At 44.7% G+C, this 27,062-nt stretch overlaps 2 protein-coding genes across 3 annotated transcripts in view; one reads left to right on the top strand and one right to left on the bottom strand.

The window, feature by feature from the left end:
- The window catches only part of Mrps27 (mitochondrial ribosomal protein S27), an 84,027-nt gene extending 76,997 nt beyond the window's left edge, over nucleotides 1-7,030 (top strand). For both annotated transcript variants that reach the window (XM_070031321.1, XM_070031322.1), the window contains one exon: nucleotides 2,301-7,030. In XM_070031321.1, the coding sequence (XP_069887422.1) occupies nucleotides 2,301-2,540 (240 nt within the window). In that variant the 3' untranslated portion in view covers nucleotides 2,541-7,030. The remainder of the gene's footprint in view (nucleotides 1-2,300) is intronic.
- Nucleotides 7,031-8,401: 1,371 nt separating this feature from the next.
- Map1b (microtubule associated protein 1B) overlaps nucleotides 8,402-27,062 on the bottom strand; it is a 104,067-nt gene continuing 85,406 nt past the window's right edge. Inside the window, exons 5-7 of the mRNA XM_070031320.1 lie at nucleotides 16,558-23,026; nucleotides 13,490-13,728; nucleotides 8,402-12,886 (exon numbers count right to left, since the gene is read on the bottom strand). Of these exons, the coding sequence (XP_069887421.1) occupies nucleotides 12,731-12,886; nucleotides 13,490-13,728; nucleotides 16,558-23,026 (6,864 nt within the window). The 3' untranslated portion in view covers nucleotides 8,402-12,730. The remainder of the gene's footprint in view (nucleotides 12,887-13,489; nucleotides 13,729-16,557; nucleotides 23,027-27,062) is intronic.

Below are 27,062 nucleotides of genomic sequence, written 5' to 3'. Positions count from 1 at the left end.
ATCCATTAGAAATACTGTCTTAGACTGAATGTAATATGTATACAGGTTTCCAGAGCAGCCCTGGGCATTTAAGCCATCTTTGGTCTCTTTCAATCATATATCCCAGAACAGTTTGTGATCGGTGTCAGGAAGAACCGTGTGCAGTGCTTAAACCCATGGCCTCCTTCTTTGTTTCTTGTCCATGAAGGCAGGGAAGAAACAAAGTGCTGCCTGAATAGGAACTGTGTACAGAGCAGGAAGCATTCCCGTCTGTGCCAGCTGACCTGTCTGTTGTAAAAGACAGAAGTTTTGCTAGGTTATTATATTTAAGTCTAGGTCATAATGCTATTACACAGTTGTGGGAAACTTCTTCCCCTTGTTTTAAGGGAGATCATTGTTGAATTTTTTATTTATTTATTTATTTATTTATTTATTTATTTATTTATTTATTTATTTATTTATTTATCAGTCATGGTCCTGAATGCTGTCCCTCAGCTCTTTAGCTCAAGGCAAGCCCTCTACCACTTGAGCCATAGCACTGCTTCCTCATTGTTGAATCTTAAGCATTTATTTCTCCCAGAATTTCTGAAAGGTCATTGCTTCATTTCTCTTTCATAATTTGAAACAGAGGTTAACTTGCGTTCCTTAGGTCATAGACAGTTGGCAGTACAGCTAAATGGAGAATTTTTGTGCCTGTCCTTTCCTCTTCACCTAATTGTAGGTTTAGAAGTACTAAAGAAAGATTTCTTTTGGGGGTCGGTCATGGGGCTTGAACTCTGGGCTTGGGTGCTGTCCCTCAGCTCTTCAGCTCAAGGCAAGCACTCTACCACTTGAGCTACAGCGCCACTTCCAGTTTTCTAGTGGTTCATTGGAGATAAGAGTCTCACAGGCTTTCCTGCCTGTGCTGGCTTTGAACCTTGATCCTCAGATCTCAGCCTCCTGAGTAGCTAGGATTATAGGCATAAGCCACCGGTGCCCAGCTAAAGAAAGATTTTTTTTAAAAAAAAACCTACTTAGCCCTATAGATTTTCATTTACCCCATTCACATAATTTGAGTTGACATAGCACTCCCAAAGCATATTTTGCCTCTTGTGTCATATGAATGGCATCTCCAAGGATAGAGACCTTATCTATAATTACATCCTCTGCGCACACTTCCACAGATTCCCTTTATAAAAGCCAAGAAAAAAAAACCAGGCAGACTTTTGTTGACTGCCTGCTGTGCTGGCCGCACGGTTCCTTCCTCAAGGTCTCCATGGGAGCGTCTCTGCAGGCCGTGCCACAGAATCTGGCCTGTGATTGACTGGATTTGGATTCTGAGCGAGTTTGGTGACTCAAGAGTTAAGTCCCCATTCTAGTGTCCTGGCCATTCTCCTTGGCCTCAAAACAAAGGAATCATGTTCCTTTTACGTTCCCTTTTCTTCCTGTTGCCTGATTTTTATTACGTTGAGGAAGTTTGTTTGAGGTCCATTTCCATATGACTGACCCATCACTAGGCCTCTGGCCACTTATCAGAACCCATGGGCCCCTACCCAGTTTCCAGACCCTTTAACTGGAGACCACATCCCTGGTGCCACCCAATAGCATTGGCACATAGACCGTGCCACTGGCATTGTGGAACGTGTGGTGTCAGCTACAGCTGGGACCATTGTGCTCTCTGATGCTCTACTTGAGACACACTTAGGAAGATTAATGTTTTTCATATTTACTTCTCCAGGAACACAGCACTAACCAATCGGGGCTTCTATTTCAGATGGAGCTGTAAGCTGGCAGGATGTCAGGGCCAGCCTGCAGGGGAGCTCAGCAGGTGGAATCCTGTGATAGTGCAGGCACTCATGGGAGCTGTCCAGCATGCTATTAGTGAGGAATCCTTAAAATGATTTCCATCTGTGGAAAGGGACACCAGCAAGGCAGACATTTGTAGCACTTATTTGAAGGGAAAGATCCAGTGGGCTTACTCTAGTCTACCAGATGTCTGGGCCATGTCATTTGCATCCTACAATTCTGGTACTTGGAGCTTGACTGCTTGATTTGGAATAGGGGCAAGTGGGAACATGTATTCTACCTGTGCTGTTTCTGTACTCTGAATCTAGAAAGGAAAACCACACAGGGAGTCCCAGCATAGGCAGTTCCACTTCCTGTTTGCATCTTGGCAAAACTGCTGAGCTGAGAGAAAGGGCAAAAGCAGTGGTGCATGCATAAAAGGCAGCCGCAGCCTCCCAACTGAGAGCCTCTTCCTGCAAGCAGTGTGTGGTTGTTGTGCTGGGGACCTAATCACTTCCCTTCTCCCCTTTTTCTCCCTCCTCCTTTGTTTCCAACAGGCCTCACGCTCTCAGCTGCAGGCTCTAGGCAGAATTGAGGCAGAAAGCCTTCTGACTCTGACCACCCAGCTTGTGAAGGCCAAGCTCCCTGCCTGTGAGGTTGAGGACCTCGCCACCTATGAGCAGAAATTACAGCAGTGGCACCTGGAGCGGGTACAGTTGATACAGAGGGAACAGGAGCAGCGGGAGAAAGCAAAGCAGAAGTACCAGGCCTGGATGGCAGCGAAGACAGCAGCCTAACAGGCCGCCAGCATTCAGCACACAAGCTAGAGACTCAGACTCAGCCTCCTCTATCCAGCTTCTCCTTTTCTCAAAAGCCACAATGTGCTCCATGTCATGACACTGTGAATGCCAGTCCTGGTGCCAAGTAGGGTAGAGAACTAGGAAGTGGCTGGAGTCGAGCCACCAGCCCAATCCCTATAGGCTCTTGAGGCACACGGTAGCGTCCTGGGCTCAAAGATCAACTGTGAGCATGGAAACTTTCTAGTACTTTGTGAGGGTATGGGAGGGAGAAGTTGTAGCTGGAGTCAGGTCTCCAGTACAGGCATTTCAATGGTTACCCTGTCCTTGACACAGGCACATTAGACCAAGGTGAATGAGTACAGGTCCTGAGACCTCATGTCCAAGAGTCCCTTTCTGTGAGCCAGCCAAGAGTGCCCCATTTTCCTACTCCTCCTTCCCATCATGCTCTGCTCTGGGCAAAGTTCAGGACAGTAGTGACCTCAAGACCACAGCACTACTGGATTCTAGATGTTAGGCACTCGGCAATATTTCTAGAATGCAAGGACTTCCAAGAAGAAACTTATGCCCTGCCTATAATGATTTTGTGGCTTGTTTTTTTCTGTCATATTTTCCAGAGCACTGTTTCAGCTCCTTTATCAAGCGGGTGAATGGACCTTTGTGTACATACGCACATACACATACACGCACAACTTGTAAACACAGTTATAGGCGTTGGAGAAAATGAAAGATGGGATGGTGCTTGATATGCAAAACATGAATAATTGTAAAACTGTCAGAGAGTAGAAAATTCCTTCTTGAGTTTTTTTTGTGTGAAAAGATTCCAAACAGCTTTTGCTTGTGGTATTTTTATTCAGGATTGTACTTTTTTTATTAAGAACCTGTGGAGATAATATATTACAATAATCTCAGAACAATTACTTTTGGGGAGATGGAAGAAGTGGTTTTTGTTATTATTAGTAGTACGCTTTTTAGGGAGTTTTTGAGAGAGGTTTTGGGACATAGGTACTAGACTTGAACTTGCTAGGCAGGCACCCTACCACTTGAGCCATGTTGCCAGCCCTTTTTGTTTTAATTTGTTATTAGAGATGGTCTCGGGGTTTTGCCCAGGCCCATCGTCCTTTCAGTGTGCCAACAACTCAGCCTTAGGAAGTAGTATTGCTAGCCCCACATTACAAAGAAGGAAATAAACCTGTTTCCTCTTCCAACTCTGTTATCTCCTCCCCACAGTCCTGTCTTTGGAGCTGCAGCGTCCTCTCCCATCCTTGAGGATTGTGACTTGTGACTGCTTGTTCTCTGTTCCCTTTCCTGGACACCTGTGCTCTGGGTGTTTCAGTACCCTAGCCTGTGGGGGAATTCCCTTCCTCTAGCCAACCTGTCAATCACAGCCAAAGCTCCACCTCCTAGCACTAATACAGGGCCTTACACCCCAAAGTCCCATTCTCCAGTCTCTTGTCATGCCAAGAGTCCTGCTTGTCTCTTTTACTCCCCAATGTAAACTCTTTGCCTCTACTGGTCATTCAGAATTTAGTTCCTGCCTGGGCCCATGTTAGCCATCCCACTGATACTCTTCTTAGCATCTTTCATTTCCTCTCCATTTAGCCAGGTCCAATTGCCATGCTTACATCCTTCAGCCTTTGGAAGGGTTGAACTATCCCAAAAAGTAGGTTAAACCTCAGAATATTGTCTTAGTTGAGTCCTTTTGTCAAATTTAAATGCGATTATTAGATTGAGCCCTAGTCCAGTGTGAGAGGTGGTCTTGAAAGGGGAATGAGTGCAGACAGAGGCATGCGTAGGAGGAGGACAGTGTGAAAACACCATGGGACCAGGTGTTTTCCACAGGGGACATCCACAAGCTTAGAGTTGCTGAACTTCTATGAAAAGATCAGAAGCCTGGAGAAACAAGGGAGAATTCTCCCTTCAGAAAGACATGGATGGCCCTGCTGACTGGATTGTTCATTGTTGTGAGCTCTTATGTTCTTTTAAGTTCCCAAATTTTGGAATATGTAAAGGCAACCTTAAGAGGCACTGATACACCAGTTTGTTTCCTTTGCTTCTGGCCTAGTAGTTTTTAATATACAGTCATATCATGCTGATTAAATTCTTCTACAAAGTCATAGCTTTCCCCTTCAACCCAGTAGTCATTCCATTTATCCATAATTCAGTTTTACGTCAGCAACTTTACATGAGCCTAAGATCCTGGCCTCAGAACAATGAGTAGAATTTCCTTCACATTTCATCAAGATAATATAAGCCACCTAACATAGCCTCCGCATCCCTCCTTTCTTCCTCACAATGCCCAGTCCTTGCCATTTCTCTCCACCTTACTTAGTCCCAGCTGTTCTCTTCCTCCTTGTCAAAGTGAGATTTCCTTAGTGTCCTCAACACCACACCTTCCTGCTTCATCTGGACCCAGTGGTCAGTGTGAACCTTTTCCTTCATCCTACCACCAAGCGAGCTCCTTCCCTGTGTCACCGAACTCCCTCAAAGAGTTTGTCCACTGATTGAATGGAGGCTCCTTCCTTAGATGTTGAGAATTGAGCTTTCAGCTTTGCCTCTGATGCACAACGGGGCTACCATGGCACTGGTTCTTTCCCTTTTTGCCCACTGTACTCCATTTGGCTTCACTCACCTTATGAGCTGGGGGTCTGCAGCACAGAGAAGTGTGCCAGCACTGCTTTTGTGTGTTCACAAGCATTTGATATGACTACAGGTCATCCTACAAAGCACCACGGAGTTGACAGAGATCAGTAACACAGGCCCTACCCTCACATAACTTTAGGCCCACTGAGGAAAGGGCTAGCAAGTCTGTACCCGTCAACAGTTACGTGATGTCAAAGAGACAGGTCAAGGCGGGGTGGCAGAGTTCAAAGGAAGAACTCTGCAGACTGGGAGGTCACAAAGCACCAGTCTCTAGGAACTATCTTCTGCATTGTACTCTAGTCACATGGGTTTCTCAAGTTGCTCTGGGGAGGGACGGCTCTTTTCCCCAACTAATGAATTCTTCAACTTAAAACCAATTCAGACTAAACCTGTACACTTAGGCGCACGTTAGTACAAAAAAAAAGACTGAAAAGAAAGGTAAAGTTGGGGGAAAAGCAACAGTGAAGTAAAAGTATCCAGAATGTCCACACATCCCACCTTGAGGCTCATGCTTTGTCACTAACCTTGCCTGGCATTTCCTGCCCTCTAGTTGGTAAGGGTTTAAGATCTATGTGTGAGGAGGTTGTGGGTGATTTAATAAGCGGTCACAGGCCTTGAAAATACATTGATTAAAGCCACTTGGCTCTGAATGAAAACAGCCTTTACAGTGTGTGCACTTTGCTGACTGGATGTCCCCCCAGCACAATCCAGCGTTCTGTTTTTCCCTTTTTGCTGCAGCTGTCTTATGACCTCTGGGAAACCTTAACCACTGCAAAGGAACAAAAACTCTACAATAGCTATGAGAAAGACTTTCACATTGTCATGTGTCTTCTAGAAGCCAATGCCGAGTCAGAGGTCTGAGTGCAAGCAGGTTTGAGGGGCATTTCCTGTGAGAGAAAAGGACAGGAAAAGCCCTCCAGGTGAAGACCCCACCTCTGCCTCTGTGGCTTGGGAGATGGAGACCCTCAAGGCCCGAACTTGGTAACCCAGGGCTGTCTCTGATGGGTTCATTAGGTAGAACTGGACCGGGAATCTTGAGAGGACCTCACGTGAGTCCTGGAGAAACACTTCCGTATCATCTGATGGCCTCATTGGATACGGATGGGGGAGGGATGAAATAAAAATGGGTTGGGAAGGCTTTGACTTTAGTGCATCATTAAAACAGAAAAAGTGTTGTGATTGTGTATGAGCTTTTCAAATACTAAAAATGGTATTTTTTATTTTTTAAATGTTATTGTAGAGGTGATGTACAGAGGGGTTAGTTACATAAGTAAGGTAATAAGTACATTTCTTTTTGAGCAGTGTTACCCCCTCCCTCATTTTCTCTTGCTTTCCCTCCCCCTCCACGTCCCCTCTCCCCCGTTGTAAAGTTCATTTCCAACATAGTATCTAGTGAGTATCACTGTTTCAATCGTCCTACCATTTCTGTGATTCTCCTTCCCTTCCCCAAACTAGATAAACTTATGTACAAGACAAAGGATACTGAAATCTGAAACCATAAACCAGAGGAGGAAAAAAGAAGACAAAAGAAATAACTGCAAGCAGTATAGTATAAAAAGAAAATAACCACACACACCAAAAAATTTCTCTTCTTTCCATATTGTGGTGTAAGTGGTCATATGTACATAGCTATTAGGCTGGCTATTGTGAACCTCTGAGGACTATCCTAGGCATATACTAATTATTACAGATGAGGGAAACCATGGAGCCTATGTTTTTTGGGGGGTTGCCAGGTTTTAATTAATATGATAAAAATGATAACTTTTTTTTTAAGTCTACTTTGGGAAATAAAAAGAACAAGGAAGGCTTTGCAATGAACATGTCTTGAAAATTGTCTTTTAAATAACTTCTTAGAAACTGGAGTTAAGTATTGACCACTTACAAAGAAAAGCCCATGCTGCTGGGCGGGAGGGGGAGAGAGAGCAGTTGGGGAAAGAGCAGGGGTTTGATAGTAGGGTCAATTTGACTTGGGGTATTTGAGATTAAGATGGGGATCTTGCTAGGCAGCTAGGACCATGAGCTTGGAGATCAGAAAATAGGGCCACAGAAAGTCAGTTTATATGAGGCATGGAAACAGATTGCCTTAGAATAGCTTTCATTTTCAGGTTTGAGTGGGGATGGATTGGGCACAAAATAACACTGCATATAAACATTGGTGCGCCGTGTATATGCTGTGCTATCATCAGGGAGACACTGCCAGCAACCCCAGATTGCACCAGCAGAACTGCTCTTCATAATGGAACTCACTGGGCACCAGTGGCTCACACCTATAATCCTAGCTACTCAAGAAGTTGAGATCTGAGGATCACGGTTCAAAGCCAGCCCAAGCAGGAAAATCCGTGAAATTCTCACAGACATCAATCACCAAAAAGCTGGAAGTGAAACTGTGGCTCAAGTGGCAAGACATTCGCCTTGAACATAAAAGTAAGGACAGCTCCCAGGCCTTGAGTTCAGTACACAAAACTGACACAATAAGTAAATACTGCATGCAAACAAAACCCACAGATAGAATTCTAATGACTTTCTAAGGCAGACAATGGTAGATGAAAGAGGAAATGATCGAGGATTACCCAAGAGACCAAGAACTCAGGAGTCAAGAGTATTTTAAAAGATCATTAAATCCAGATCACTCAGCTGAGTGTGACAGACTAGGTTAAAATCTGTTTGTTTGTTCCCTTTATTTATTTATTTTTTATGGGGGGGGGGCTCCAGTCATGGGGCCTGAACTCTGGGCCTGGGCGCTGTCCCTCAGCTCTTAGCTCAAGGCTAGCTAGCATTCTACCACTTGAGCCACAGTGCCACTTCTGGCTTTTTTCTTTTTGCTTATGTGGTGCTGAGGAATCGAACCCAGGGCCTCATGCATGCAAGGCAAGCGCTCTACCTCTGAGTTACCTTCCCAGCCCTGTTTGTTCCCTTTATTTGTTCAAGAAACCCAGTCTTCTATATCTACACTGGTCTGCAATACGGGGGTGGAAATGTTAGGTGACATTTTAACTTGTTTCCCTCACCTCCCAGTTTGTGTCCTTAGGCAACAACATCCTCAAAGGCTTGACTAGTGAAGGCAATGAGGTGCAAAATTTAGAGGGACCCTTGCAGCGCCTCCCTGAAAGCCAGGAAGTCCATCCTGAGAAGAATGAATACCTCACCCTTGCCGCGGATGGCAAAGCCCAACCATGACCACAAAGCCAAATACTGCACAGCACACACACGTGAACTTTTGCCACTTTTGTATTTTATTGTGGAACTGAGGGTTTTTTTTTTTCCTTTACATCAAATATCCTCAATGGAAGAGGGGATATTGCACACAAATATCATAAAAGCACTACATATTACTTTCACTGGAAACTAATTTTCTACATTAGATATGACTGGATAGGATAAAGTGATGCAGGATTATAAGACAATACCATACACAGCTGCAGACTGACACAAACACCATTCAGAACAAGAGAGAGGAGTGCGAAATGCTTCTCAGCCCGGCCTGGCTCAGGCCCACTTCTTTCCAGGGCTGGAAAGTGTTGACTCCAAACTGCTTGCTGTCCAAAGGGCAGCCTGGTCTGAGCCTCTTCCCAAGGCTCCTGTTTGGGGATGCTCCAAACAAGAGCAGAGAAGCTGTTGGTTGGTTTCCCTTCCTTTTCAGTTTGTGATGCTGCCTTTTAAATGAACTGCAGAAAGTCACAGTTTTTGTAAGAGTGAATAGTGTTAATACCAGGTGAATAACCTAATTGCTGTGGTAGGAATGCTCATCTCTAGGCTGCATTGGGTGTGTGGTTCAGTTGGTGAAGAGATAAAAGCTCACACAGTTCCTTTCCAATGGAAACAGGATCTTTTCTCCTAAATCTGAAGCGCAAAAAAAGAAATCATTATCCTAACTCACAATATCTTTATTGAGCAGGAAATCTCCTGTGACCGATGACTAAAGAGAAGCAAGAAAAGCAATTCCAGAATTGTAGAGCAGCTCCAGGGAGCTGATTTTGGTAACAGAGGGAAAATGGAAGGGGATAAAATTGCCATTAGCAAATGATTAAGTCTTATTAAATGAGTATTGGAAAGCTCCTAAACTTGGTCAGCTATTGGAGACACTTAAAACACTCATATACACTGGGAAAACCATTCACTATGATATGTAACGTTAAGGGAAAAAAAATCTTTTCTTTTGAATGCCATGGAAAATGGTATTGGAGGGGGAGGGTCAGTCTTTGTATCCAGTCCCACCACAAGACTGAGAAAGCATGCACAAGGTTGGGGGACTTCAGGAGAAGGGACAGAATTGGTTAAAATTGAAAATGGAGGATCATCTCTAATGTTTAGTCTGTGGAATTTTGTTCAAGAATACTACCCAAAAGATCATGATCATGAGTTCTATCTCAATAGAATCTCATCATTTAAACAAAGTGGAGATTCTTTCCACTCAAATATTCAATCTATACAACTGGATTCAAGGAATCAGTATGAACAAAGCTCTTAGAAGTCGGTGTTGGTTTTTAGCTCTCACCATGAATGTACATGGCTTGGTGATGATTGGTATTAAATTAATTGTGTATTTATAGAACTAGTAAAATTAGGTTAGTCACACAGGTAAGAATGGTATCTGGAAGGACAGGAGCAACCTGTAATGCAAATATTAACTTTTCCTTTGTACTCAGGTTTTATGGTCATCATTGAGAACAATGGTTGGGAGTAGATAGAGTACTGATAGATTTCGTAGGAAAAAGAGCCTGCTGACAAGTGACAGTTTTTAAAAATATTTTTCCCATTAAATCTACTAGCAGGAAAGAAAAAGAAATCAAGGGAGATGGAGCAGAATAGAGTCTTAGCTAAAGACTGGCTATTCTTCTAAAATGTTTGTATTTTTATAGCAAAATAGTATATGTTAAATAAATTTAATTTGGAAAATTGGAAGATAACTTCATCTTCTATCAAAGAAAAATCAACCAGAGGTTTAGATTTGGCAAGAAGGCTAGAATCATTTTTTTCTTCCCATGTATTATGTGGACCAACTCAACAGCTAACCATTAAATAACTATCTTGAGTATTTTAGTTGTCTCGTAAAAGGAATTTGAAGTAGATATGTTTACATTCAAGGAAATCTACTTTCATTACAATGACTTTTCTATCATGTATGAAAGTTTTGTACCTTTAATGTGTTAGTCTCAAAAACTTGGGGAAAAATAGGGTAATAAATAAAAACTGCATTCCTAGAGAAGCCTAACAAAAATAGAATATTAATTTTCTTTTAAAAAATTAAACATTTGGAAAATGTAATTCACAGCATTAAGTAGACTGCCAAAGTCCTCTGCAAAAGGACCCTGGAGAAGCTTTGCTTAAACCCTCATAATCACTAGCAGTGCAAAACATACACTTCACAGACACAGCTAAACTAAAATGTTAATATTGAAATAAATAACTAGCGTAGAAAATAAAATGAGGTCATTGTTCACTACTCCCTAGATCTTCGAGTCTGCAGGAAACATGACGTGACAGCATAGCACAGTTGTCACTGAGAAGTTTGCCACATCTGAACACTGGGGACACTGATCTGCAATGTGAAACTGGACGGCAGCTTTCACCATGATCTGCCTTCCCAGGCTCGCGGTTCAACGATGCAATGATGGACATGATGTCTGAAACTCTACATGATGAATGCAAGAGTTAGGAAATCAGTTGTTTTCAATCTATTATTTCACCCTCCCCTCCCCCTCCCCACCAAGAAAAGAAAACTCCCAAAGCAAATTTATGCAAGGGTTCTTTTGAATTTGGCTCTTTTACCTCCTGGTTGAAGATCTTGAAAGAAGTATGTAGGATACCACTGAGTGATCAGATTGGATGGCCCTGAAAAGTAGCCTATAATGCTTTTCTCTCCCATTCTCAATAGGACATACTCAGATTTTTATGTTATGGGAATCAACGGATGGGAGGTATTGTTACTCCTGGTAGTTTACAGGTTTTTAATAAATATTACTGCAATATCAGACTTCAATCTTGCCAGAACTTAAAAAAAACTTCAATTTTTGTCTTACGAAACACTGAAGAAGAAAAAAAAAAGACTATCTCTTGAAATTTTTCTTTGCATTTTCCTGTAAATGAAAACATTTGTTAAAAAGTTCATCTATGAAAAGTTCTCACGTAGCTAAAAAAAATTCTTCTGTACACTTGTTCCCATAATTATGTTGAAATCAATGGAAAATTTAAAAAGCCAATGTAAGACAAAGGAAGGTAAATACTGTACACTTGCCGAGATCTTTCTTCCACCATAAGATTCAGTTTTCTCAGTTCTGATCCTAGAAGCCATTTCAGTCTTGAACTTGCAGTGGTAAAGAAGCTAAGAAAGGCCCAAATTGTTTGGCTGAGGGGCCATCGATGCATTCGAGTGGCATTCAAAGCACGTCTCAGCATCAAACTGCTGGACCAATCAGATCTGCTTCTAGTACCCCTACACATGCACACATGCTCTTTAACTGGAGTATCTATAATCCTACATGGATGTTTTAGAAACTTGCTGTCTCACATTAAAAAATAAGTGCATCAAGTATCTTTGTACATTCAAGTCACTTCCTAAGGCAAATTGTCTACTGTATGTACTCCCAACTGCTTTGGTATTTGCTTCAGTTAATTGGGATGGCCTTGAGTGTTGCTGCATGCAGGTTAATTGTCGCAGTGTGGACTAAGTGAGTGGACAGATGCTGGGAGCATGGGAGCATGCCTTAGATCAGCCTACTCGTGTGTCAAAGAGTCCGAGAGTTCTGAATGGGGCTCAAACCACTTGCCTTCCCAGTCTACACTCATTACATTATGTCAGTGTGCAGCCTTCAAACTGAAGGAGCTTAATTAAGGCGTGAAAAGAATCTCACAAGCCCTCACCACAAAGTTTTGTTCTTTTTTGCTCTAGCCAACTTGCTTTAGAAAATTAAGACCCTTTTTTTTTTTTTTGATGACACAGACTGATAAAAGTGGAAAACTTTGCCTAGGTAGACTCAGAATATCTGGCCTGAGTAAATGCAGACCTAATTGTTGGTTACCTTCTCTTTACCCCACCCAGCCCTCTCTTTTTGTTTTCCTCTCTCTCTGGGTGTCTCACCAGAACTCTCTCCTCTAGCATTCTTTTTCTTTCTTATTATTTCTCTCTTTCTCTCCTGCATTCTCTTTGTTTGCTCACTCCCTCACTCCCTCTCTCCCTCACCCTCCTCCTCTCTCTTTCCCTCTCTCTCCCTCTTTCTTGCTCACTCTAAGACAAATGCCTCCACCTAGCAGAAGTCACAGTTGGGTTTGCTAGTGCATGGTTTTCAAATGTTCAGCAGAGATGAAGGGGGGCAGGTAATTTTGCAGTAACTTGAACCCTATTATGGGAATACTGTTATTTCCCTTAGCAATCAGCAAAAAACTGAGAAATATTAGTGACTCGTATCACCGTGACACAGTATAGCATTTTGGCAGGTAATTGTTCGGCGACTTAATTAGATGAATGGATGTTTTAGAAAAGGTAGTTTCAAATTGAAGAATTTTCTGGAAACAAAGTTCAGATCCTGTGGGGTGGCTGGCCGTGATTTTTACAGTTCTATCTTGCATGCAGGGAAGGATTCATCTTGCATAACCACTGTGCTACTGCTGGCTAGGACCATGATGTTGAGGTCTTGCTGCTTCTCATGGGTTTCCTGGTACCATTCTCTCATCACCTCTGAGTCATGAGTTGGAATCAATGTCACCTGCAGGGAGAAAAAAAAACTGCTGTTAGAAGGGCAGAGCCAGAAGTAAGGCAGGTGCTCTACCACTTGAACTACACCTGTATTTCCAACTTTTTTGGTGGTTAACTGGAGATAGGAGTCTTTTGGCTTTGTCTGCCTGGGTTGACTTCAAACTGCAATCCTCAGGTCTTAGCCTCCTAAGTAGCCAGAATAACAGGCATGAGTCACTTTTGTTTGTTTGTTCAATGTGCTAGTCATGGGGGGTGAACTCAAAGTCCTGGGTGCCATCCCTAAGTTTTGTGCTTAAGGCTAGTGCTATACCCCTTGAGCCACAGCTCCACATCTGGCTTTTTGGTGGTTAATTGCAGATAAAAAGAGTCTTACAGACTTTCCTTCTCCAGGCTGACTTTAAACCATGATCCCCAGATCTCAGCTTCCTGAATAGCTATGATTACAGGCGTGAGCCACCAGCACTGGCTCAACATGTCTTTTAATTTTTTTATTCCACTATTACAGAAAAAAATGAAGGAATTAAGAAACAACACATCCTTTTAAATAAGATCCCTTCTCTCCACCTCTGACCCAAGTTAACTGCAGCACAGACACAGTCCTGGGAGCGCTTACCTGCATGTTGCTGCCCCACTGAGCCTTCCCTTCCAACAAGGCATCCAGCACAGCCCGGCTGGGCTCCTCAGCAGCAGGGTCATTCCCACTCACCACATAGTAGGACGACCGCACTCTCTTGAAAAACTCAACATCAACGTTCTTACTATTGCTGTGATTGGGAATATAGCACAGGTCCAAATACACGGGGAGGCCTGGAGGCACAGCAGATGACTTGGCTGTCTTGGTGGTTCCTAGTCCTTTGGTTTAAACAGAAGACAAAGCAAGGATCACAGCAATGTGAAACAACCTGTACATACATCCGCACACCTTCCCCTCAGATCCCTAAGCAGGGCCTCTGGACCACACATTTCCATAGGGAGGCATCAAACACTAGCAATTTGGGAAGAAACGCCATGGCTGTTTATCATTGCCAATAGGAGAAATGAGGAATGGGATGAGCTCTTTGTGGACAAACTCAGTAGAAAGTAAGACAAATTTTAAGGCCTTTTTTAAAGGACTACATAAGGAAGACTTACCTTCCAAAGAAGCTGCATCTTAATTACAAGTGATTTAAGAAACATTTGCAAAGTTGAAAGAAAGTGCTTGCAATTAGGAAATGATAATTAGTTGTCTTGCTTGTCCTGTAGGGTCGCATTTAATCTTTTAGGGCTATTTCACCCATGGCAAACTGGCATACCTTCACCTTTGGCCTAGTAAGTGGTTCAGATCTTAACCCCATGTGATCTCCAGGCCGTTCCTCATTTCAGCCTGATGAAGCTGAGAATACAGCCTTAGTGGAGTTGTATTCTCTCCTTAGCACAGAGTTCTACCAAGTGAGATGAGAGGACTGTCATCAACACTTGGCAAAGGTAAGTTTGGAAAGCCCATGATGTTGCTAACTAATCAAGGCATGCCATACTGGGGAAAGAGCCATCCTGGAGCCAAATTTCCTAGGCTAAACCAGAAAGGCCTGAGAAACGTGAAAATTAGGATGAACCCCGAAGTTTTCTGTCACTCCACATTCAGTGAGCTAGCTTGCTAACTTGTTCTACCTAGAAGGCTTAAGGATTCTGAAATATTCAAGTATCATTCAGCAGTAATGGTCCTTCACCCACTGTGTAATTAGTCACTTCCAGTGCTTCCCAATGACAAGACTTCATCCTCCAGAACATGACAACTGGATCAGGGCTGGGGTCTGGGTACCACTGTCCTTTAAAAGCATCCCAGGTGATTCTAATGTGCAGCTGGTTGGGAGACCATTGCAGTAGAGCTATTTAAAATGCCACATTCGATGTTCTGTGATTAACCTTCTCTCGTTTCTCACTGGATGGTGAAAAATTTTACCCTGGAGTCAGAACCACTGGGAATTCTACCAGCCGTCCACTGTTGCTTTTGGTGGTCAGAAACGGTCAAACTGCTATTTGGATAAAGAAGCTCATTTTATAAATAAATTGACAGGGCATTCTATTGAACCTGTCTCAAAATATCCATATGGGGATCTCCTAAAGAATTCTGAATTATAGCTCACAAGTTTCCACAAAAATTAAAAATGTCTACAATTTTTCCTTGACATCAAGTATATATTGTTCTTAGAAGCACAACTTGGAAATTGTCAAAAGACCACACACATTTGTTTTTAAAATCAACAAATTGTGTAACTTTGCATTTAAAAAAAACCTAAAAGCATCTTCAAAGTAAATTTTATTTTATTTTTGTTTTGGGACAGGGTGTCAATCATGTAGTCCAAAGCCTCAGCCTTCTTAGTGCTGGGATTAAAGATATATGCCATCACACCCTGTCAAAGTAAGCTAAAATAAACTTACTACTTTACCTTTAAACTCGCTCTTTAAATGCCCCCAAATGCTTTTATTTTCTCTTCAAAGTCATTTGTGTAGGCTCAGCATGTACGTTCTGGTAAAGGTGGCAGGCTATTTCAGTTGAGTCTTATCTGTTTGAATAATGTCATGCTTTCTTCTAATGCAAGTTAGTCAACACTTTTGGACCAAGAGGTTACTTGGTGTTTTTTACTTTAAACATGAACAAATTAAATTTGTTTTCTTTGCGTATATAAAAAGACCAAATCTGAGTCATAAACTCAATGTTCCACATAAAACAAAAATTCATAGCTGTAACCCCAATATAGGCTAAAATGTATTGAATTTGAGAGACAGGTTCATATCCCAAATTTGCCCTAATAAATCAAGGAAATGTTGAAATTATTTTTGCATTATGTGTTTGAGTCAATTTATATTACTTTGTAAAGTGCAGCCTAAACTCCCTTAGCCAATTGTTTAAAGGAAATAAATTGTATTAACACAGATCTCTGTGAACGATGGAAATAGTTCAATGAAGCTGAGCTGCCAGAGACCACTTCTATCCAAGACCAACTCATCGCTGAGAAGCAGATACATCTGGGCATCAGCAATAAATTAGGATTGACCAGAAGCCAGAGACAGCTGTTCTTGCACATGGAATTTCCATGTATCTCCAAAGTAGTGGGTTATTTTTTTTTAATTTATGGTTTTGTGGTGCTGGGGATTAAAACCAGGGCCTTGTGTGTGCTAGGCAGCCAATCTACCACAGAGTCATATCCCCAACTCTTGGTGATATCTTGAATTTAAAAACAATCTTAAAAATTTTAAATGTATATGTAAGCTTATTTTTTGTTAATTTATTAAAGGAAAAAAAGACTCTTTATCTTGAGCCTAAACTGGTCATTCCAGGTTTGTCAAGGAATTCTGGTTTTCCCTAGGCTTTTGTGCAATCCTAGCCTGGGTCACCCCAGCTTGATTCTGGGGCCAGCTGTGCCTGAAGCAGACACTCCAAACACACATCCTCAGTTCTGAAGGTTTCTAACAGGGCTATCGTTGTTGTGTTCCAGAACAGAGTAGACCCTGTAACCCAGTTGGTTGGTGCCATAGGCTGAGCTAGGCTCAAGCCTGAGTGCTCACTGGGTAAGTTATTTACCTTTAAGCAAAGGACAATAGCAGAGGGAAGATAAAGTGTCAGTCTGTGCTCTCTGGTCTTCCAGGAAACAGAAAAGCAGCGCTGTGGCTCGAGTCATAGTGCCAGGAGCCCGCACCTACCTGCAGTGGCCGTCTTCACGGATTTGGATGTGGAGGCATTGGCGGCATTCTTGGTCTCCTTGTCTTTCTCCTCCCCACGTGCGGTTTTGACTTCAGGAGTGGTGGTGGTTTTCGTGACTTTTTCCACAGAGTCTTTCTTCTTAGGAGAAGCCACTCTGGATACCTTATCTGAGGATTCTTTCAAGGCCCCAGGTTTGGGGGAAGCTGCCAAGGGCTTGGACTTCCCATCAGCTTTTTTAACGGGGGAAGAGGACTTGGTCTTTGTGCCTGGCTTCTTGGTCTTGGCCTTCTCTTTCAGGTCTTTCTTCAGAGCTTTGCCTAGATTCTGCTCGATGGCCAAGGCCTCTGGGTCCACCATGGACACGTCCGGGTGGCGGGGAGAAGGGCTGCGGTCCTGCATGGGGGCCGGAGGAGGATCCATGTGTTTGTAGGTGACAGTTTTATCTGTGGGGATGGTTTCGGATTCATCTTCAGAGTCGATGTTGGCATCGGCTGTGATGGAAGGACACTCTTCTGTCTCTGGGGGCACATCGGAGTCTGTCTGGGATGGCGCTGACTCACTGACTGAGGTGGGAGGGGTCTCATCACATTGACGCCCCTGTTGCTTTCCTCCTGGGGGTGGAGGGGCTCCCCCGGACTGAGTGAGGGGCTTCTCGGACTCTTCAGTGGGTTCTTCTTCATTGGCAAACCACTCCAGAGGGTTGGGATTAATGAAGGAAGGTGAGAGCTCTGTTTTGGGGTGCTTGTATTCGCAGGAGGACACGAGGCACAAATCCACATCTTGGCGGGCCTCTGAGGGAGACTTCTTCTCCGCAGGGTAGCATCGGTCTGAAGTCTCATAGGAATACGTAGATGCCTGGGGGGTTTTTGTGACTTTCTCCATGGTCTCAAAACAGTATGTGGACGTTTCAGGGCTGCGGGTCAATTTTGTAGATGTCTCATAGGAATAGCTTTCCGATTCGGGGAAGCTAGTAATTTTCTCTGTGGTCTCATAAGAGTAGCTAGAGTCCCCAAGGGTGTGGCCTCCATCCTCAGAGTCATCATAGCCGTTGCTGATGTCATCCAGGACCTTTCTAGACCTCTCGGTCTTCTCATAGCTGTAACCGCTCAATTCTGGGGTCCTCGTCGTCTTCTCGGTTATCTCATAGGAGTACCCGCCCTCTTCGGGGGTCCTCGTGGTCTTCTCTGTGATCTCGCAGGCGTAGCCCCCAACTTCGGAAGGCCTGGTGGTTTTCTCGATGGTCTCGTAGGAGTAGCCGCTGTCACATGGAGATTTTATGGTTCTCTCTGTCTTCTCATAGTAATAGCCACTCACATCCGAGGGCCGGGTGGTTTTCTCATAAGACTCGTAGTCATCGTCATCGTCTTCTTCGTCTGGGGACCGGGTGGTTTTCTCGTGCTTTTGGTAGGCATAGCTGAAGTCACCAGGTGTCTTTCCTCCACTGTCCTTCTCCATGCCAGATGAGGTCAAATCTCGATTCAAGGCCAGGTGGTGTTGCATGGTGTCGAATAGCATGGAGGCCCGGAAGCCATAGGACTCGGTGGAGGTGGCATCTCTTGGCGGAGAGGAGGAGGGGTGGCAGGCCTCTGAGTTCTCTTTCAGGGCGGAGGTAGACTCTGAGAAGCCGAGTGAATATAAAGGAGAGGACTCCCTGGGGGTGAGTGGAGAGATATCGGATTTTGGAGAGAGCTTCTCTCCTTCCAGACTTTGGACCTTTTCAGAGGTGAGTGAGGCATACAGGGACATCTCTCTGGGAGGGACGACATCGGATAGAGTGTCTTCTTGAAGAGGAGAAGCTATCTGAGAAGGAGTGTGAGCAGAGGAGGTGGACGGGGAGGCCTCCACCTGAGACACGGAGATGAGCTCAGACAGATCGTTATCCTGGGTGGAGGAAGGTTCCTCCATCGGGGGTATCTTGTGTGACAAGCTGGAGTCCTGCATGTCAGAAGGACTGTAGTCCACTTCAGTGGGCCCATTTTCGGTGATGTGGAGCATACTCGCACCCATGGTCGGGTGATCTGGGGACTGTCGGCTAAAGTCCATAGCTAGAGAGTGCTCAGGAGATTCTTGGCCAAATTCAATAGACATAGAAGACTGTTCAGATCGGTGGTCTTGAACGGGTGTCCTGGATTTGGCTGTCTTAGGGGAGAAGTCTGGAGGGGAAATTGACATTGGCCTTGGGCATTCTTCCTTAGATGGAGACATTTCCGTTTCCTGGAAAGTGGTAGGTGTTTGTACCACAGACACCGACAGGGAGTCATCTACTTCTGTGGAGTGCGGGGAACCGACCTCAGCGTGCAGAGACGGAGACACGTCGTCTGTTGTTGGCTCAGGAAACGAACTCGTTGCCACAGAGGCAGTGGAGACGGAGGCCACCCCTTCCATGTGGGAGTATGTGTCTTCTGCCACACCCTCATCTACAGGCGTGGCTGACTTGTCTGAGACAGTGCCTTCAGAAATGGACATCTTCGTGTCTTCTTTGAAGGAGCCAAACTGACTGACATCTATTTGTGTTGGCGAAATATCTCCTCCCAATTTCCTTTCATCCAAAGCCAGTGCTGGTTGTGAACGCATGGCTTCCATGTCGGTTTTCTTTTCTGGATCGAAGTCTTCCTTGATTGGTATAAAGTCTGTACTTTTCCCTTCCTGTTTGTCTTGGTAAAGGCCAGTAGAGGTCATCCCTGACTCTGGACTTAAGTGGTCTGGAGATCCTGGCTTTCCAACCTTTCCTTCGGCACTTAGGAAGCTTTCATAGGCAGACTCAGACCCAATCAGGGGAGGGCTGCGTAAGGGAGACAGAACCTTCTCGATAGGAGATTCTGAATCGGGCACCGGCTCATCCATGGGGCTGATGGAAGCTCTTTCGTTCTCGTCTTTGGCCTCGCTGAATTCAAAACTCACGGGAACTGCCGGTGCTTTCTCGGACGGGAGGTGACTGCATTTCTCCTCGGTTGGAGACTGGTAGTAAGGGGTGTGACCAGCACTGCCGGTCACCGACTGAGATGGTGACACCACTTCGAGAGTCTTCTCCTCGGGACTGGCGCAGTGTTCCCCAACGACTTCTTGGGTCACCTCAGGAGACACTGGGACTGCCTCTGCCTCCGTAGAGACTTTAATCTCATTGGGCATCAGAGAGAAGTTGACACTACGCTCACCCAGGGGGGTGGTCTTCTCGATGGGTGATGGTGGAGATGGGCTCAGGGATGGGCTCTTGGCGGGGCTGAGTCTCTCATCCGGAATTGGTGAGACAGAAGCTCTGATGTCCAACGTGGCACTGGTTTTCCCTTCTTTCTCTTCAGAGCAGTAAGCATCACGCAGGGCCGATTTGCTGAACTTGTCTTCCTCCATGGAGGAGGGTGGTGATATGGTAGATGCCGAGGCATTGTAATCCTTGCCGTCGGTGGCATCTGTTTTGGACCCATCAGATAACCCATTGAAGGATGCAACTGCAGGCTTGGGGTATTCCTGAGGATACAGTGAAGACTCATATTTGGTGATGTTGACAAACTCCTGGGAGGGGGACTCCGTGTCCTCATTGTTGGTCTCGTCGCTCATGACATCGCGAGGAGTGGACATCTCATCCATTGGGGTGGGCTCGCTGGAGATCTCAATAGTAGACTGCGTGTAGCCAGAAGTGGCTGTGAATTCTTCGGGCTGGTCTTCTCGATTCTCCTCATCGGAGGCCGTGGCCTCACTCTCTGAGCCTCCAGGCAAAGTCTCATCATGAATTGAAGATGCAGGTTCGCGGCCAGGAGACTGGGCTCCAGGCTGCTTGGTGGTGGTAGTGAGGAATCCATACTGGTCCTCTGTACCGCTGGCCTCCGCGGCCTTGTCCACCACGGCCATCACATAGTCTTCAGCTTCGAGTTTTGCAGGCTCGTAGTCTTCCTCTCTGGCATCCTCTGCCTTGTCTTCCTCACCTTCCTCCTCCGACAGCTCAGCTTCTCCCTTCTCAACTGCCTCGTCCATGTCTTCCTCTGCTCGGTCATCACCGCCGCTGGCCACAGACTCCCTCTTCTTCTGGAGGTGCACGTCTGCCTCCACCCTGGCGCTCTCCTCTTCCTCCAGGGGGCTGTGCTTTGAGATGCTCTCGCACACATTGTCTTCTCCGTCCTCTTCCGGCTCCTCAGCCTCCTCTGTCTCTGCCTTCTCTTCATAGTCTCCCGTTTCGGAGGATTCCTCAAAACCTGCTCCTTCATCCTCGAACTTTTCAATGTCCTCCACCCCCTGCTTCTCCACCGGCTCCAGCTCCTCTGGGGTCTGCTCGCACTCTCCCTCGCCTTCGGTGGTCGTGATTCCCTCATCGGGGGACTCAGCAGGACCTTTGATGACTTCAGTCTCTTTCTGGATGACGTAGGCTTCCACTGGCTCAGTTTCCTTTAGCCTCTCTTCACCTTCCATGAGTTCTAGCTGAGGCTTGATGTCTTTTGCCACATCGATCTCTTCGGCCTTTAAGTCTTCAAAGTCCTTGGTGAGATCCTCGGGGGATGACATGAGGGACCTCTCAGCTTCCAGTTCTTTGGCGGGGCCGGTGGCTGCCACTCCAGCTGCGGCTGCAGCTGCCGCGGCGGTCACCGTGCCGATGGCAGTAGCCGCAGGCTCCGCCGTCTTGCTGTCCTTCTTCACGACTTTAATTTTCCCTTTATCCTTGAGCTTGCTGGCAGGAACAGACTCTTTCTTGATGAGCTCCTCCTTCTTGGTGACTTTTGGCTTCAAAGCAGCTGGTTTTTTAGCTTCTGATAGTGGCGTTGAAGGTTTCTTTACATCTTTAGGGAGTTTCTTGATTTCTTTCTTGGGTTCCTTTTCATCCTTTTTAATTTCCTTCTTTTCATCTTTCTTAACTTCCTTCTTGGCATCCTTCAGTGGTGTTTCCTTCTTAATGTCTTTCTTGAGCTCTTTTTTCTCTTCTTTCTTGACTTCCTTCTTGACTTCCTTTTTCACCTCCTCCTTTTTGGGCTTGTCTTCCTTCTTGATAGGTGTTTTGTCCTCCTTCTTGACTACCTCTTTCTTGGGCTTTTCCTTCTCCTCTTTCTTTTCTTCGGCTTTTGGCTTTGTTTCCTTCTTTATCACCTTGTCTTTGGTGGTTTTGGGTTTGACGTCTGTGGCTTGCTTCTCGGCTATGTCGGCTTTGGCTGGAGGCTGGTCTTCTTTGCTGGACACCTCCTTTTCTGTCACTGGAGGTTTGGTCTCTGTTTTCAGTGGCTTGTCTTTTTTCACTATTACTTTTTCTTTGCTTTCAACTTTGGGAGTCTTTTCCACTTGGCTGGCTTTGACAACATCAGGAGTTTCTTCCTTTGACTCTTTCCGTACCGTTTTGCTGACCAGTGGTTTTGCAGCTGGTTTCAGATTCTCTCGGCTATCAGCTCTCTGCTTGAGTTTGACTTGTTTCACGGCAGGGCTGGGTACCTGGCCAGTGAGATCTTTTTGGGTGGCCAGTGGCTGCTTCAGAAAGTCTAAATGTTTGAGTTTTTCCAGTCCTTCTAAGATATTGTACTGGGTGCTGTTTCCCGGAAAGAGAACTCGAATGATTTTCTCAGCAGGGTTAGCCGGATGCCATACAATGAGGGATGAGACTGAAGTCAAGTAGGAAATTGGGATATCTACTTCTTGGCCATTGGGCAGAATTAGTTCAGCCTTGTCTTTGTTGGTACCAGTCCACTGCTGCATAAAATACTGCATTTCCTTACTGCTCTTGACTGGATTAAGCACATACATCTCGAGTTTGCCCACTCCCATCTTTTGAAAAAGGATGACAGGTTCAATGGCATTGCCTACATTTCTAAACAGAGGCTCTGGTTTCATGGACAACTTGCTCAGATACTGGAGAGTGAAGCACGCTTCTTCGATGCTCCTCTTCATCTTCATGTTGGGCTCTGGGTTTTTTAGGTTTTCAGGTACATTGAGAAATACAACTCCTAAGTCGGGGGAGATGAGGTTTTTCATCCAGTCACTGTTGGTAGTGGAGCCCTGGGACTGCTCCTCTTCCAGCTCTGCGATCTTCCGCTGCAGCATGCTATTGATGCCAGGCAAGTTGTCATCCCCAATGTGGGTGAGCAAGATGGAGTCCACTCGGTCCAAGTGCCGAATGAGCTTCCAGAAGCAGGATTTTCTTTCGGAGCCTCCATTGATGAGCATATTGAATCCATTCACTGCAAACAGGGCGGAATCACCCCGGCCGCCTGGGAAAATGTAACAGCAGGGCTTGGAGAGCTTTAGAAATCCACCAGAGGTGGGAGGCTCCAGGATGTCAAAGGGAGATGGGACTTCCACAGATTCTGAGAGATACTCGGTAAACTCAGAAAGTCCTTCCATTTCTGGCAAGATAGAAGCTGAGTTGAGTTTAATATTGATGAAGTCTTGGAGATTGTGTCGGTCAAGATTGGAGTTCTTCCAGTCCCCCTCTTCAGGACAGAACAGAGTTAGGCTGGCTTTATTGGCAGGATGGGTGGTGCTCAGCAACTCCCCAATCTAGATTGAAAAGACAAAAGGCAGAAAAAAAAAAAAGGTTTATGTGGCTGCCACCATTGGCCCATCTATTCCCAGTGATTCCAGGACCCTTGACGGCGCTGCACAGAGGACAAGTTTCCAAAAAGCACTTGTGTAGCAGTGCTGGCTGTATAAATGCTGACACAGCTGCATACCAGAAGATGAAGAACCCCCCTACTTCTCTCTTCTGCCACTGCTAACACTCTTCTTTCTGACCCTTTCTCCATTTCTCCTGGCCCAGCAGAGGAACTCCAAGGCTCTGCTCTACTTCCAAAACCAGTGACAAATGATGGGTGTTTGTACCATAGCAGTTATAAAGTGCTTTGAATAGCTCTCCTGGATATTTGCAAAGATACCCTTTAAAAAAATATTAAGCTATCAACTGTTACCTACTCTTCATGCCTATAATCCTAGCGATTCAGGAGGCTGAGAACTGAGGATTATGGTTCAAAGCCAGCCCAGGCAGGAAAGTTCATGAGATTATCCAACTAACCACTAAAAAGCTAGAAGTAGGATGTGGCTCAGGTGATAGAGCATTAGCCTTGAGCAAAAAAGCTCAGAGACAGTCTCTGAGTTCAAGCCCCAGGACCAGCACCAAAAACACCACCACCACCAACAACAAAACCCCACAAACATCATCAACAACAACAAATTATCCATGGCCTGTAATCCTAGCTATTCAGGAGAGTGAGGCCTGGGGGTGGCAGTTGAAAGCCAGCATAGGCAAATAAAGCTGAGAGAATAGCCGGGCGCTGGTGGCTCACGCCTGTAATCCTAGCTACTCAGGAGGCTGAGATCTGAGGATCGCGGTTCAAAGCCAGCCCGAGCAGGAGAGACCGTGAGACTCCTATCTCCAATAAACCATCAGAAAACCGGAAGTGGCGCTGTAGCTCAAGTGGTAGAGCGCTCAGCCTTGAGCTGAAGAGCTGAGGGACAGCGCCCAGGCCCAGAGTTCAAGCCCCACGACTGACAAAAAAAAAAAAAAGCTGAGAGAATATTTTCAATTAACCAGCAAAAAGCATGAATTAAAGGTGTGGCTCAAGTAGTAAAGCACCTGATGAGTGAAAAAGACAAGCAAAAGAAAGGAGGCCTTGAGTTCAAGCCCTAATACCAGCACACACATGAAAAACAACAACAAAAATAAAATATATTAAGCTATCACAGAGAAAGACATGCGAATCAGGTCACCATGATATAAAACGTTTACTTTCAACCTACTGAACTCCCCTCAGCCTCCTCCCCTCAAAAGGCTTGATGGACACATTAAAGGAATTCCGGTAACAGTTCTCTTTTAAGAATTCAATAGGCACAAAAGACTAAGACTCAGTAGGCTTTTCCCCTGGAAGACAGGAAGTTATAGATTGCCCATTACAACAAAAAAATTACTAGTTTCTGGCACCAGTGCACACTACTTAAAACATAAGAGGTTTACCCAGCAAGACCTCTGCAAATACCAATGCTCTCACTGAGGCTGTGATGATTGAAGTGGTTGAATAATTATACAACCAGTGGCCAGATCATTCCCCATGGCTCAAGTTCACATCCAAGGTGAGACATTGCTCTCTCTCTCTCCCTGCTTCCATTCTCCTCGGAAGAAGCTGAGGATGGGTGGCTAAGGTCACATTTGGCTTGAACATTTGCTTTAACATGCTGCTTATATTTCCCAAAGATGGGGATGTGGAACAGGGCATCGGGACCAAAACAGCAATTGTGGTTTAATAAAAACACTACTTTCTTTCCCCCTTACTCCTTATTAAAGCCATATGTTTCATGGTCTTAGTTCAGCAACCAGCAAAGGAGAATCATACCAGAAATTCTTTGTTTCTACAAACTTCATCAATCATCTTACAGTGTATTGACAAGGACTCTAGATCCTCCATATAAATGTTAATGGGGAAAAGCAAGGGGTCTATGAGGGCCAGAAATTTCTGAGCCAATGAGTCTCAACTCTGAACTTTTACTCTCTTGTTTCTTTGCATGTAGGTGTTGGGGTTTGAACTCAGGGACTTGTACTTCTTAGTGCAAGTGCTTTACTATTTGAGCCACACCTCCAAGTCCATTTCACTTTAGTTATTTTTCAAGTATGGTCTCACACCCTACATAGAGGGGTATTTCACCATAGCTGTTATCATAGACACACCTCCATGCCAGGCTTGTGAATTGAGATGGAATCCCACTAACTTTTTGCCCTGACTTGCCTCAAACCTTGATACTCTAGATCTCTCCTCATTGACTGGGATTACAAGTATGTGCCACTACACCTGACCATCTAGTCAGGTTTTACTTGTTTCTAGTCTTAGAGTTGTTTCCTCTGTCTCCTTAGTTCTATAAGATTCACATTCTAAGGTCACATGTGTGGATGTAAGGATAATGTATGGAATCTGAATTTTTCTGTATGGCTAGCATTAAGAAAGTCATTTTTTGTGTTGTTAGCCTATTTGTCCTAAGCATAACATTTTATGTAAAAGACCACAAAACAGCAAACAAATTTTCTTCTGACTCAACTTCACAATCTCCCATAAGAATGAAGTCCTATTTTGGAAGCCAAGCAAACTGAAAGGTAGTCATTTAATCTTTGCTTAAATTACTTGCTGTTCAAAGCATACATGACTGCCAAATCTAGATCGCTGCCCAATAATTAACATATAGACCCTCGTCACCATTACTCAAGTACAATGGAGATCCTCTCAGTGCTGACTTCTGCAAATCCAGCTATTCATATTTTATAACACATTTTAGGGGACAAATCCAGGATAAATCAAACTGCTGACTCACTTATAGAAAAACCTGAAAATTAAGTTTTTGCCCATCTTAATCTTTGAAATTCCACTCTAGCTGAGCAGTGGGGCAGTCAATGGTCTTACAATCTAGCTCTGTGGGGTGGGAGGGTGATCACTAGAGTTTTAGCTGTGTGACACAAGCAATCACCAAGTTCAAAGAGAAAGGACCATCTCATGGAAAATATTCCATTGTTTCACTTCTACCCAGAGAGTTTCTAGGAAATGCAGAAAATGATTAAAAAATAAAACAAAGTTGCACAGAATTCTTAGGAAGCCATGGGGCATGGAAAACCAATAAGAGAGATCTGTCAGTGGGAATCAAGAATGCTCAAGGCAGAGCTGTACTGCTGAACAAGTTGTTTTTGGTTTTTATTTTTTTGTTTGAGGGAAAACTGGGTCCTTTTGGAAAAATAGCTGAATGCAGAGACAGGACTGGCAGTAAGAGAGGCAGTGGGAGGGGCAAGGAGGAGAGAGGGAAGACCAGCCATTCCACAACAGAAACCAAGCCCCTATCGGCTCCAATAGCCTGATTCCAGGCTAGTGAGTAACAGGCTGGAGAACACTGTCCTAGCAATGGCTGTGTCTGAAGAGTGCCCAGCCATGGGCATGCTTAATCAACACTGATTTGGTGAGTGGGTGCAATCAGTAAGGAGGATCTAGCAATGTTAATCATGGCAAGGAAACCTGTGGCCAGTTCTTAGAAACTGAAGCTTCTTTAAATGAATTTTAAAAAACCATCCTAAGCGTTATTAGTAACTGTTAGAGTCCACTGTGATACAAGTTTCTAGGTTAGTAAGACCCATCTTCTGTATCTTTGCATCTCAGTCATCTTTGTTTCCCTAGTACATAACTAGGCTCTGTATACCAGGCTGAATTGCTCTAAGTTTGTCTAATTTAAGACTTTCTGTCTTCCTGGAGGGTGCACTTGGGAAATGACATGAGCTTGCTGGTGCTTATCAGACACTCTGAAGTTCCTGTGGTTCTAACAAAGATGGGTGGAAGGGCTGGGAAGGTGGCTCAGTGGTAGAGCGCTTGCCTTGCAGGCATGAGGCCCTGGGTTCAAATCCTCAGCACCACACACGCAGAAAAAGCCGGAAGTGGCTCTGTGGCTCAAGTGGTAGAGTGGAGTGCTCACCGCTCACCTTGAACTGAAGAGCTCAGGGACAGTGGCCAGGCCCAGAGTTCAGGCCCCATGACCGAAGGAAAAAAAAAAAAAAGGATGGAAGATGGGTAGGAGA

This window comes from Dipodomys merriami, unplaced genomic scaffold (assembly GCF_024711535.1).
Source record: "Dipodomys merriami isolate MVZ:Mamm:240054 unplaced genomic scaffold, mDipMer1.0.p SCAF_20, whole genome shotgun sequence".
Lineage (NCBI taxonomy): Eukaryota > Metazoa > Chordata > Mammalia > Rodentia > Heteromyidae > Dipodomys > Dipodomys merriami.
The sequence above is the reverse complement of the archived record's forward strand: the minus strand, read 5'-3'. Positions and strand labels throughout refer to the sequence as shown.